The sequence below is a fragment of the Lolium rigidum genome, chromosome 1 (genome assembly GCF_022539505.1).
Source record: "Lolium rigidum isolate FL_2022 chromosome 1, APGP_CSIRO_Lrig_0.1, whole genome shotgun sequence".
In the NCBI taxonomy this organism is placed as follows: domain Eukaryota; kingdom Viridiplantae; phylum Streptophyta; class Magnoliopsida; order Poales; family Poaceae; genus Lolium; species Lolium rigidum.
Window position 1 is genome coordinate 26,620,490 of NC_061508.1, and position 13,796 is coordinate 26,634,285.

General features: G+C 44.1%; 2 protein-coding genes across 2 annotated transcripts; both read right to left on the bottom strand.

The window, feature by feature from the left end:
* Nucleotides 1–6,219: 6,219 nt before the first annotated feature.
* LOC124670032 (36.4 kDa proline-rich protein-like) lies at nt 6,220–7,011 on the bottom strand. Its single transcript, XM_047206549.1, has one exon. It carries the CDS (start codon nt 7,009–7,011, stop codon nt 6,220–6,222), a length of 792 nt encoding a protein of 263 aa, XP_047062505.1.
* A 1,877-nt stretch (nt 7,012–8,888) lies between these two features.
* LOC124685109 (serine/threonine-protein kinase PBL36-like) lies at nt 8,889–12,978 on the bottom strand. The gene is made up of 7 exons (XM_047219419.1): nt 12,825–12,978; nt 11,231–11,547; nt 11,016–11,151; nt 10,208–10,341; nt 10,004–10,127; nt 9,448–9,798; nt 8,889–9,280 (listed from the first exon to the last, which is right to left on the bottom strand). Exons 1-7 carry the CDS (start codon nt 12,976–12,978, stop codon nt 9,264–9,266), a joined length of 1,233 nt encoding a protein of 410 aa, XP_047075375.1. The 3' UTR covers nt 8,889–9,263.
* Between the last annotated feature and the right edge of the window lie 818 nt (nt 12,979–13,796).

Sequence of the window (13,796 nt, forward strand, 5' to 3'; positions counted from 1 at the left end):
TGTCATACAATTTTCCTAAACAGATTCACGACAAGTAAATACCAGTGTAGATGCCAATCTGGAGGACGATGCTCTGTTTTTGGGTCTGTACTTAGTGCCCTTTCAGATTAGCATGAAAGCCATGCGTGAATCACTGCTGCAATTTTTTTTAACATGTTTCAGTGACCTAATGATCAATACAAATTCAATGCCAATATATACTGGTTTTCAGTGACCTAATGATCGATAGAAGTTCAATGGCGATAAATGTTAACATTGGACCTTGTGGAGTAGGTCGTGAAAGTGCTCAACTTGATGATAGTTCGGCATAGTTCAATGCCAATGTACTGACTTCCAATTCTCCTCCATTGATTGTATCCTCAGTGGATTTAGTTTAAGCCATGCAGGAGGACAATCAGAGAACTGCCCCTACATTCTTTAGGTTTAGTTCATGTACCCAGCCAGATGCCCACACTTCAGATTTCAGATTGTCAATTTTCTTGAAAAAAAACATTAACATCAATTGACTGACTTGCTTTTCCTATGACACTATGTACTATTGGACAAGGGCAGCTGGTACCGCAGACAAACAAATTACACCAATTGGTTATCCAGTGAATCGTTGTTGGAAAAATCCGGCGTGAGTATGTTTTTGCTACTTACTAAATGGTATAGAAAATCAAATAGTAATATATCCATACTTATTATGAGTTAAGGTCTCATTCCAATTTTTTCTTGAATCTAATTAAGCTCCTCACCTCCAACGAATCAGAGATCGTCCACACATAGAAATATTACTGTGTGGCGCCCCTTCTATTAAATTAGCTGTCAAAGTTATTCACACATGATTTCTTATGCTAGAGTAGTTAATAGCTTAATGGTGAAACTATGGGTCACCATGTTACTGTGCAGTTGTTGTTTTATTACCAACTGCATTACAGATATCCGCAATCTTTCTCAATTGTAGTAAGTATATTAATATTGCGTTTCAAAATATCGAATTTGTATCAATGAAAATGAACATGCACCGCAAGAGTACAATAGGCAAAGTGAAGGAAAGGACCCGAAACAAATCAGGCCAGCTAGGGTACAGACTGAACTGTCAACACTTTTGAGATATTTGTGATACTCTCCTCTAATAAGATTGTTGGCCATATACGGTGACCACCAATTTCATGCCCACAGAAGCTTTGGGTAGGGTTGGCGACGCGAGAAATCCTCTGTTCACCCGACTAAGAGCAACATGCAACATTCCAGATCTAAACAAGATCTTTGGTGAGTCAACCATTGTTTTAATTTTTGGGGAGTTGGTTAACGTATTCGAATGCTTCTTACATTTTTTTTTTGTCTGTGTGATCTTTGGAGAGTAGCAGTGGTGAAAACAACTTGATGTTTGTTGCACGTGTAGTTAGTGCAAAACATGCTTTAGACACACTTGACACCCTCTATCGTCCACAGTTTTTTTCGTGTACTAAGTCAACCAGTTAAGTTGTAGTGTTTTTGGCATATGTCCTACTTTATTATCCACATCTACTTCATAATAGCAGGATTTGCATTCTATGAAACCAATTCTACTTACTGGTGTGAAATATGATTCTTTAACTGCCGAGCTCATCTTTGGGTCTACTACAAATATTTGTACACTGAACTTCTTCTCTGGGTGTTCAGAAGTAACAACAACATACCAATGGAAGGTTGCTGCTATAAATGCTGGGGTGTTTTTACCTTGATGTTTATAGTATAGAGGTTTTTTGGATATGAACTAATGTCAGGTTTAGGCAGACAAATAGTTAACCAGGTGAGGAGTTAGTTCTGTTAGACTATAATTTCGTAGTGATAAACGATTCACTCTTTAGTTCTGCTACCAAATCTGGGTGTTGTGCAGTTCGAGTTTACTAGGAACTTTAGAGTTGATATCATCTTGATTTATATCATTCTTCACATTGGTTCTTAACTCTGTATTAGTAAATGATCATCAGCACTACTGATTACTCAAAGTCAATATATATACCAATTTTTGTCTCATGATATTCTTCAGTTTCCATTTTTTAACAAGGGAAGGCGCCAGAGATGCCAAAATTCATTTAACTCATAGACAATGTACATCGTGAATTACAAAGCTCTGAAAATGAAGGGATTGCAAGGCTAAATTGATGGGATGGAGCATGTTTCTATGAGTTGAACTTAAGTAAATGTAGACAGGCTTAGACAAAGCTTGTCTGATCACCTGATCTCCGCAGTCATGGGCTACTCCATTGGGATATCTTGAGATGAAACACTGTTGAATGGAGAGAAGTAGTGCTCTGTAGGTAATCAGCAATAGTTTTCATTATCTCTCACTGAACCTGGGGTTTTGATGCATCTGAAGAGGTTGCAGCTCTGGCAAGTATGGAGGTGTCCATTAGAAATGTCACATCATAAAGATGGAGAAGGAGGCCAGCTGCTTCCGGTTGGAGGATGGATGGCATTAACGTTGTGGAGAACTGAATGAAGATAGTAGTGCTTTCTTCAGGTCCCTGTAATTGGCAATAAATCCCGAGATACCAGCGTCTTATCCATGTAGACCTGGGACCTTCTACGTTTTCCATTCCGCATCAGCCTCTTTTTTTTTATCTGCTGATTATCATGTCAGACGTGATGGTTTCTACAGGCTGAGAGTACATGATTGTTTTCCATGTTGCTGTAGAGAGGAAATAGCAAACGGCTCGGTCGGCAATCACGTCTGGACCTGCATAGCCATCTGATGAAAAACATATTATGACCCACATGAACGTGGCTATCAAGACCTCTAAGACCTAGCGCACCATAGGCTTGAAGCGCGCATGTCCATCTAGTATACTAATAATTTCTTACACCTTTACACTCTACATGTTCCCAACAACAATAAAATAGGAAGAAAAACGTCCCATCAATAGAAAAATTAGGAGGAAACTTTTCAGCAACAAGAAAATATGAAGTGGACATCATAAAGTAAATTTACTTCGAAAAATGGTTGTGGGAGCATTCAAAATGATTTGGAACTTTTGAACGTCATGTTTCATGTGCAACAATTTTAAGTTAGTACGTTCAATAATGTAACATTCTTCTAAGATACCAGAAGTTCCTAACATTGTTCTAAGATATTGATGTAGTATATCTTTAGATCAAATGAAGACTTTATTAATTACCATTTTTTTTTGTAACTTTTTGGTCTTTTTTGGGTTATATGGTTACAAAATTATAGTTCGTGCGGTGTACTTTCACATTTCTAACATGAATCACCCATTTTGTAGGTTTTCATCAAATTAACTTAGTTAGCGAAAGTATTATGAGGTTATACCCTTTTAAGATTATATGAGTGGTGTGCTAGGCGATCTCGGTCGTCAAGTGGCATGCCATATGCGAGTATTTCCTTTTCTTTTTCTTTTGGCATTTTTCACGCTGAACCCTTTCCCATTTCAGGCAAGACTGGCTCATTCTGGGCCAATCCAAGTGACAAACCGGATGGAGCGCCAGACAAAAAACCACAAGTCTAGAATAAATTAAAGAGAATAATTGCCAAGCTAACATATTAGTCCAAAAAAGTTAGAAGGACAAACTAACAAAAGTTTCACGAAATCGAATAATCTAGACGGAAATTAGCTAAATAAAGTAATTCGTGTAAAAAAATGTGAAAGTAGAGGGTATAAACTCCTATTGCCTTGAGGGCACTTGTTAAATAACATTTTTGTGACCGGCGTGATCAGTCAAGTACTCTGCCTCGTCTGACGGGAACTGGTCATTTCCCCCCTCCTCCTCTCTCCATCGGCTACAGGGTTTGAGAGTCGGCCGTCGGTGGCCGGGCCGCTCCAGGGCCTCCTCCGCCGGAATAGCCGGCCGGAGCTGGTCAGGGAAGGGCGCCGGAGTAGCTAGGTGTAGATTTAGGTCTAGATCTTCTGTTTTTCTTAGTATTACCCCTGTGGAGACTGGCGTTATGCCCTTGAGGGCTTGGCCACGCCGGAGTTCGAGCTGCTCCCGGTGGCTGGTGGTGGTGTGGCTGCTGTCCGCGGCGCTCCGATTGAAGGAGCCACATGCGGATGGCGACGGCGCTTCCTCACCCCCAACAATAAAGCTCGTCGGCTTCTCCTTCGATCTGGACAGATCTGGCTTAGATCTTCTTCTTCATCGCCACCATGGAGGCGGCAATGAAGATGAAATCTTTGTCGGTGATGTTCTTGACAGATCGACGGAGGGGCATCCTGGAGCTGCTCTTCCTCGCTCCATCTCTGGCTGGCATGGGCGACCTCACCTCTTCTTCTACTACTGCGACGACCTCTCCAGCGGCTGGATTCATGGTGGTCTCCAATATCCTATCCAGCCTGCTTCATGGGTGGCGCGTCTGCTTCTCCGGCTTCTTCAGGCTTCGCCGGATCTATTCCTCGCCCCCTCCTACAACCTCCGGCGGGAGGCCCTCTTCATCTTGCCATTTGTCGGCAAGGACGCGGCTGGCGATGGTGGCAATTGCATCGCCGGCGAGGTCGGGATGGGCATGAGGACCCGATGGCGTTTAGAATTTTCTTCTAGGGTCCTTTGTGCAAATCGGAAGGACTTGGTTGTAATTTCATTTTCTTTCTGGTCTTTCCTGCAGTACTGTAATAATTTTGTTTATTAATGCCAGTTTCTGGGACCTTCGGGTCCCTCCCCCTGTTCAAAAAAAAAAATAACATTTTTGCTAGTTCTCAACTAGATGATAACTAACTTAATTCTCAGTCAAGTCCTACAACATCAGATTTACATCGTGATTCGTGCACTTGAGTTGCAAACTGGGTTGTAAGTTTGATTTTTCATTTGCAAGTCAGGTAGTAACTAGAACTAAGCCTCATAACGTTAGATTTGCTTTGCTTCTTCTTGTTAACGATGAATTGCTATTAGATTTACATGATTTGTGCACTTGAGATTTTTTAATGCAACTAGGAAAATACTTTATAGCGTTAGATTTTTTCGTGATTCATGTTATCCGTGCCAATGGTAAGTTGCTACATGTATTGCTAAAACAAAAGTATTACAAAACCAAAGTATTAAAATGCCGTGCAAGGAGATACTTCATTTTCTTGAAACAATAGTTTTTCTCAGTTTTTGACAAAACTGAGATGCGTTTGACAACTTCAGTTTTACCGTAGTTTTGAAGCTTGAGTAATCAATTTTATTGAAGGATAGAACTTTACACTTACACACCGACTCACATGAAGCTAGCAAGAGCCTAGAGGAGTGCAACTATTACTAGCTCAATTACTCCATACGTTTTGTCTAGTGCACTAAGACAACTAGTAGGAGGTTAGCTTGAATAACTCCGGCTTGCCGTACAGAGTGGCGCCTGGTGCCGGAGTACCGGCCACTCGGTACTGCAACATAAGCCGATACATCTTCTTGGTCTGGAGCTTGTACAGGATGCCGTTGGCGAGAGAGAGCACATTCACGCGGTGACATAGCGGCCACGGCGACGGCTTGGAATAGCGAGGGATGAGTGATACTTTTTTTTTCTTGTTTCACAGTTCAGAAAAAGAGGGTCGGACCTCTTTTTTCAATACTTCAAAATAACCACAGTTTTAGTAATACTACAGTTTTTTAAACTGAAGTATTAGCCCGAACCAAACACCTCAAATTGTTTTAAACTGCAGTATTTCTAGAAACTGCAGTATTCTCAAAATACTTCAAATATACAGAGCTATCAAACGGGGCCTAAGTTTCAAAAAGGGATTCATATTATCCGTGCCAATGGTAAGTTGCTACATGTATTGCAAGTTTGCAACTAAGATTCAAAAAGTTAGTTTTGCAACTGAGATTGAAAGAGTTAGTTTTCAGTCGATTGAGAATTAGTCACACACCTTAAATAAACTGTTGCACATGTCCTTAGCTGCAAATGGTCTTTGGCCGCTCGTATTACAAATTTACAAATCCGAATCTGACGAAAAAAGTTGGTGGACACAGATAATCTAGCAGAGCTAGACGTTAAGATAAGAACTGCCGCGGCAATGAACCGCCAAAAAATAAATTTTTTCTTGAACTCAATGGCTGAATTAGCTTCAGATTATTGTAATCTTAACAAACATGGACAGTAGCACACGTTAATTGAACTACACTTGATCGGAGATCATGGACTACACTCACTCATAACCTCACACACGGAAGAAATAAAATCGACCGGTAAACACAAATCGTGGCCAGGCACACACATCACTAGAGAGTAAGTAATTAAGCTGGCTAGCCAAGCATGCAGCTCGGCTAGGCGTCGAGGACGGTGGGGCAGTTGAAGCCGCTGGGCGGGTGCTTGCCGCAGGTGATGAGCAGGCGGAGCGCGACGGGGAGGTAGATGTTGATGTTGAGGAGGCGCGCCCGGATGGTGGTGCAGAGGCAGAGCGCCGCGTCCAGGTCCGCTATCCCCTGCACCAGCGGGCAGCACTTGGAGCGCGCCTCCCGCCCGATCACCAGGTGCACCAGCCCGCCCAGCAGGTCCACGCACGCGTTCAGCCTCAGCGCGTCCACCGGGCACGTCTTCCCATGCCCCGGCGACGGCGGTGTCGGGGACGGCACGTACGGCGGCGTCGGAGGCACGTATGGCGGAGTCGGTGGCACGTACGGCGGTGACGGCACGTAGGGAGGAGTCGGTGGCACGAACGGCGGCACGTACGGCGGGATGTATGGTGGAGAAGGCGGGACGTACGGTGGCGACGGCGGTACGTACGGCGGCACGTGTGGTGGTGGCAGTGGCGTTGGTGGCCCGTACGGCGGAGTCGGGGGGATGTATGGTGGAGTCGGCGGGGCGTAGGGTGGTGGACGCAGCGTCGGTGTCGGTGGCGGGTGGCACGGCGGGCATTTGGGGCCCGACGGTGGGCCGCCGTGGTGCTTGGGCGGCTTGCCATGGTGGGGCGGGTGTTGTCCGCCGCCACCACCACCGCCGTGGCCGGGGTCCGGCAGCGGGCAGTTGCTGCGCGACCCGTACGATCCCGGTACGAGTACCAGGACGGCGACGATGGCAGCGAGCAGGAGCGAACCAACGGAGGCGAGGCTGGCCATGGCGCCGCGGTGGTGTGCACTGCACAGTGCAATGCCGTGAGCTAGCCCGTGACCGATCGGCTCATTTTATAAAGAGGAGATGCCAGGCGACGCACGCGCCGTGCGGCGCGCCATGTGTTCGACGGGAGTCCACCTGGCGAGGACGCGCGCGCAAGACGCCACGGCGCGGACTCACGGGCCGGCATGCGCGCGCACTGAGGCTGGCGTTGCCTTTCCCGGCCATGCACGCGCCGGTGCCATGGCTAGCTAGCAGCGCGTATGAGCCCGAGAACGGGAACGAGACTGACATCAGGATTTGTCCGCGCGCGCCCGTGACCTGCCAGGGTTTGGCGCATTCGGCACCTGGACGGACGGCTGGACGGTGGCACCCAGCCTTGCATGAAGAAGCGGAAAATTCCATTCCACCAATACTTGGGCCGAGTACCATCCTTTCGTCAAGATTTAGCGTGATTCCTTGATTCAGTGAGAACTACGGGTCTGCCGCGTTTCTAGTCTTACCGTGTTGCACCTCTCCTTTATTTTCACATGCATGTAACCATGTATACCAACAAATACAAGCATGAGATAAGTAAGATTCCTTTGATTTGCAATTTGTCTCTCAACTCGTGTTGCACCCAGCCTTGCATGAAGCCAAGCTACCTTCTTAGATAATGTTTGGCCATAATCAACTATGCTTATTCCTCACTATGAAGGCCCTGGCATTTTGCAAAATGATGAAATTGCACAAATCACCAACCGTTGGTGTTGCCTTTGCGTGGAGCACCAACTATATTCGGTTTGTCAATCGCGGTTTAACTTAGTTGACGACGATTCTATCGACTAGGCCCCACAAGTCGATGGTTTCATGTGATCTCAAAAAAATTCAGATTTATTAGTACAAACTTATTGAATTATGGGAGTTTTACATACTTTTGGAAAAGTTTAAAGTTTTGATATGCTCTTGGGTGAATCTAAGCGATAGAAAGCAAATTCAAACCGGTCGGTGAAAATGGGATTTGTGTTTGGCTGCACGGATGATATGGGCCCGAATCAGCCGTCTCCCACATTGTTGAATCGACTTAAGTGATAATCGCAACAGGAAACACCCACGAGTGTCTAGGCAACAAACATCATATATATGTTTACAACAAACATCATATATAAATAAAAAAAGTAAACTTGCCAGTCTTTTTTGGGTGTAATATACTGCACGTGGTTGATGTGCCAATTAAACTAATCGCGTATAGAGTTTACCGAGCTTGGCCAATGGTAAAATGACTAAGCCAATTCTGGTTCAACTCATTTGTCTATATGGGTGCCCAAGACAGTTCTAATCAGCAAATCTGTAATCCCATTGGATCCATCGCACCTGTATGTATGATCAGAGGCCAGCCATGCTATATCCTATCGTAACTAATCTCTACTTATCACGTGGACATGAAGCTGATAATTACACTAGTTTAGAACATTGATAACAAGCAGATAGTAAGAACTCAGAATAAAAAAAATCTGATACGACATTTTTGCAGCTAAGTGAAGTATAGACAGAGGAAGGTAATCTGAAGAAGTCATCGCCTGCTGTTTCGGAAGAAAAGAAAAATGGAACACTAGTACGTTCAGCAGAATGCACTTCATATTTTTCTACTGCCACTTGCAATATTTTTTCTCTAGAAAGGCACACTGCTATGGCTTGTCTTGCAAATTGCTTATAACACTGTAACACTGAACCTTTCTTGTTCTACTAGAGGCCCATGCCAGGAGGTGTGTCCCTTGTTTGGAGTCTGGAACGTATATCATTATTCACCAATTCCTGTGAAACCAAACCGTCTCATGTAAAATTTCTGCGCTCCAAGCAGGCATCAGCACAGACATCATCCAAGCAAGAAGCCTACGGGTAAAGAGGAAAGATATTAACATGTTGGAAAATCAGGCCGAGATTATGTGTATCTACAGTAAGCACCACTACCTGCCCCAACCTAGGCATCAACCACAAAGAAAGCAATTGACCAAGGATTCTCGTGGCGATCGGTCTCATCTATCTCAATCAGAAAATAACTCGTTTTGATATTATTACTACAAATTACAATATCGCGGTCAGATTTTTCTGTTGTTTCGCCTTCGCAATCAGCCAGATAGTGTGATTGACTTAAGCGAGACATCTGGTGGGTGTCCCGGCTCCAATTGTTGCCGATGAACATGGAGCCCAATTTCTTATGTACAGTTTAACAAAACCAGCATCCAGCAATGGGAAGAAAGGCATCACGATCTGGACATCACCGACGAGCCTTTCCTGTCATGAGAAACACAAACACTTGCAGTTAGCTTCATTAACTAACTATTGCTGGATCCCCCTTTTTAGTTTCTAACAAGGAACATTGGGGTGCTTTCATTCTGATGAAAAAAAGGACAAATAGTTGTTCATTCTTCAGTGACAGCGAGGTATGTTATGCTACTCACCGCGAGGAGACGATCGAGGCCTATACGACGTTGCAGCCATGTCATTTAGGTCCTGCAGAGGCGTTAGGTGTTTGATAACTTCATCCATCATTGGGCGTGACTTGCTGTCACGGTTAAGGCAGTGGTGGCAGATCTGAGCTACCTTCTGCACCCCTCTAATGGAATAGTTCAGCCCCAAGCGAGGATCTACGAGCTGATAGAGCCTTCGCCTGTCGCTTAGATACGGCCTTGCCCATGCCACTAGGTTCTGCTCCCCAAGAGGCCGTTTCTTGTCGATTGATCTTCTGCCGGTCAATACCTCGAGCAAAACAACTCCGAAGCTGTAGACGTCGCTCTTAGTTGTTAAGTGGCCTGAACGAACAAGTGCACTTGACATTAGAGATGAACCTTGATATGTCCATTGCCAAAAATAATAATCATAAACCGCGTTTTATTTTTGTTTGACATTATCACAGGCAAGAAGCTAGAAGAAACATTGTAAAGTACCAACTAGTAACTGCATCCTGAAGAATTGTTGACAATGTAGCTACTGACACCAAAAGCTTTTGCTGAATACCTGTCATTACATACTCAGGTGCAGCGTAGCCATAGGTGCCAAGAACTCGAGTAGATACATGGCTTTTATCGCCTTGGGGACCAGCTTTTGCTAACCCAAAATCTGACAGTTTCGCATTGTAATCCTGTAGAAGCAGAACTTTTACAGTTAAAGCAACAAGCTACATAGAAGTACAGGAGCAAAAAAATTGACAAGATATATTACCACATCAATAAGAATATTCGATGTCTTAAAATCCCTGTAAATAACTGGTTTTGGACCAACATGCAGAAAGGCTAAACCTTTAGCAGCACCAAGAACAACCTTCATCCTATAGGGCCAAGGTAGGGGGAGAGTCCCTTCAAGATTTAACAAATTAAGATGAAAAGGAGTATAAAAAGGGAGAGAACAACACAAGATATTACCAACAGTTAAACATCACATAGTAACAAAATGTAGAAATAACAAGGCAGGGACAAAAACCAATAGTTAATATCGAAGAAATCCCACAGAGACCATTGTTTCTGTAAGGATTTGTATGACAAGTACCAGTTTTAAATAACAGTTAGCAATTAAATGCACACCACCAAAAACCAGTGTAGGATTAAGTCTTAAGGTTCAAAAGTACGGTTTATTATTGTTCGGAAGTTTGAACTGCAAAAAACAAGCTAGAGATAGTAAACCATGACCACCTTGGAACAAAAAGGTAAACATGCAATTGCTAAAACTTATATTGTTTTTGCATCTTTGCAAAGGAATATTAATTGTTCTTTCAGATATTAGACATGTTGAATTTCAACAAAAGGTTCCTCAAGATATGATAATATCTAGATGTCCAGATGGCATTATTCGTTTCCTTTTGAAATGAAAGATTACATAACTACACTGGTTCATGAAAGCACACATATATCAGTTGCATGAATTAAAATTATAATGTCACTCTCATTTCAAAAAAGCATTCCAAGTATCAGGACTAAATGTATATGCAATAACACTAAGATTACAATACTAACACTTGTAGCTGGTCACTCACTTCTGAAAAGATGATTTTCTAGACTTCCGCGTGCCATGAATTCATATACAAGCAGCCTCTGCTCATCCTCGATACAATATCCAATCAGCTTAACAAGATGTTTGTGATGCAGCTGTCCCAGAAAGTCAACTTCCGCCTGCAAATTGATTTATTCGGAAGTTATAATTCCTCATAATATATATATTGATGACTTATGAGGCATGCACAATACTTACCACCCATTCTCTATGTCCTTGAAGAGCATTTTCCTTCAAACTTTTGACAGCTACAGTTAGACCAGTGCCAGGTTTTGCAGGAGCTGTGCTGTCTGGCTCAATCCACCCCTTGAAGACATACCCAAACCCACCTTCGCCAAGGATACTGTCTGGCCTAAAGTTAACAGTGGCAGATTTCAACTCTTGGAAAGTAAATTCAAGTAGCTTGTGTGGTGTTTTCTTTTCAGTTGACGCGTTAACACCATTTTCGTCACCGAAGTTTCTCTGAAACTGATCACCAAGATCTCGATTGCTACTATTTAGGTATCTCATCTCCGCTGTCATGAAAGGAAAAAATTGTTGCTTGAGCATTTCATTCGAACTGCAAATCTACTACTAATAGACTACATAGCATGGCTGTATACTCTGAGATGCAACATGAAAGCACTATGCTGAACTAAGATCGAATTTGTAAGCTCAGATAAAAATATGTACATGCCAAGGCTAATATTTATTAGCTAGGATTCCGCACATATCCAAGCTGCAAGTAGATAGACACTGACCCAACTACCCAGGACCAAGAGAATTATCTATATATTAGGCATATACTCATCACCAGCTTTTAATAAGGACAACCCATCTAGCTGAATCGAAGTGCGAGAAATAGTCAAATATGGTTTCTATACTATCAAGGCTAATCATATGCATAATGTCAATGATCAGTGTCAGCGAAGAAAGCAACACAAGTAGATGTATTTTACTCCCTGAATGCAAGGAACAAGGACTTGCTCATGCTTCTGTAGTATTTACCACATGTGCTTCTTCAGGCATTTCACATGGATTGGGAATTGCAACCTCCTAGTTGAAATTTTATAACAATGAATTGCATAACACATCACCTAAAAGAAATGAATTGCAATACACTACTCGCATGGGGATTTTCGATCTTGGGATAAAACAAAATAGTACATCTTTTGCTTACCCACACATAAAGACACAAGCTCAAACTGTTCAATATTTAGGACATCAACATCTAATGTAACTCGGCAAGATAAGCGAGGTTAATTCAAATTAATAGGCTTTATTGACGCCCCTCGTTGATCAGGTACCAAACAAATGCATCCAAATTCAGGGTACCATTCCGCCCAAAGATGTTTGAGAAATCAGTTCGTTATGAGCATGAATGGTTTGAGTCGAGAGGTTGAGCACTTACCGGCAATCTTTTGCACTACTAGTAGCAAGGACATGATCCTTTTAGCGATTAGCAACATATGGAAAGTCTATTTCAAAATTTTCAATCCCACGGACGAAGCTTTACTTCCATTTTCCAAATCATCTAGCTTCCAGATTTCTCACGTATGTTGAACTGTGAAAGTACTAAAGCCAAATTCAACCGATTCCCCAGTAAGCCCGATGTAAGAAGACTGTTTATTTCCGTTTTGCTCGACGAACAACATCATACCAGTCGCATCATCGCAGTAGTGGCCAAACAAACTGTTGCCCGCTAAATCCCAAAGCAGCTGACCGTTCCCAGAAGCAAACAAACAGATTTGCACCAACCAGAAAAAGAAATAGAACTAACCTCGGAACAAAAGCAGGGATTTTGATCAGGTACCTGCATCGTGGACGAGGCCGGCTTTGACGGCGGCTCCGGCAGGGGCGGCCGCCGCCGCCGCCGCCGGGCGGAAGCAGGAGCCGCGCAGGCCCCGCGTGAGCACGGCCCAGCAGCCGCACCCGCTCTCCTGCCGGTGCCGGGAAGAAGGAGGCATCGATCGGCCTTGCCTTGCCCGTCTAGGCGGCGAGGCCAAGCACCGGTTCTCGCGCCGTCTTGCTCTACCCCCACCTACCACTGCAGCAGCTCCTCACACGACCGGCTCTCGTTTCTTTCGATCGATCGATCTCCCCCACCTCGCGTGGTCGCCGTCGGAACCCCGGAATAGATAAGTGCGCGCGCGCGGGCACAAAGACGAAAGCGAGAGGAGAGGGAATGAGGGAGAGGGTCAGAGGGAGAAAGGTCGCGGCTGGGCTGGCGGTGCGTGGTGGGAGCACACAAGTCGGGGAAGCAAGCAAGCAAGCGGGATCGATGGATGGCGCGAGTGGGAAAGGAGTGGAAGTGGCGGCAGTGGGTCGCACTCGGACGCCACTGGGCTGGGCACCGCTGTGTGTCGCCGTCGTCGTCGCCGCCGCCGTCATGGTGACGAAGAGGAATTGTTAAACTTTTTAGCTGCCTGTCTGCCTGAGCCGGAGTGGTGGAAGCTGCCCAACCATACCAGCGCGACAGGGCGGCCGTTATTTTACCCTCTCATGTCATGCGTGCGACGGTGCGAGCTTCTTTTTCTTCTCCTTTTCTTTTTCCCGGCGGATTGATTCGATTCCCCGAGAACAAAGAGAGAGAGAGACTTGCCGCTTGCTCCTTGGTAATTAGGTTGATTCAAAAATCTATACATTAAAATATATCTACTACAAATATTTCTGTCTAGACAAAATTACGACACTTATTTTGTAACAGTTGGTCCTTGCAAAAGTCTAATTTTGATCTCTTAACTTTGTTTTAGTCTAAATCTGGCCTTAAACTCTTAATTATGTC

Excerpts from the sequence above, each read along its gene's own strand:
- LOC124685109 (XM_047219419.1), bottom strand. The coding sequence starts at position 12,978 with ATGCCTCCTTCTTCCCGGCACCGGCAGGAGAGCGGGTGCGGCTGCTGG. Across the intron at positions 11,548-12,824 it reads CGGCCTCGTCCACGATGCAG|CGGAGATGAGATACCTAAAT; the intron begins GTACCTGATCAA and ends CTTTCATGACAG. Across the intron at positions 10,128-10,207 it reads CGAATATTCTTATTGATGTG|GATTACAATGCGAAACTGTC; the intron begins GTAATATATCTT and ends CTGCTTCTACAG.
- LOC124670032 (XM_047206549.1), bottom strand. The coding sequence starts at position 7,011 with ATGGCCAGCCTCGCCTCCGTTGGTTCGCTCCTGCTCGCTGCCATCGTC.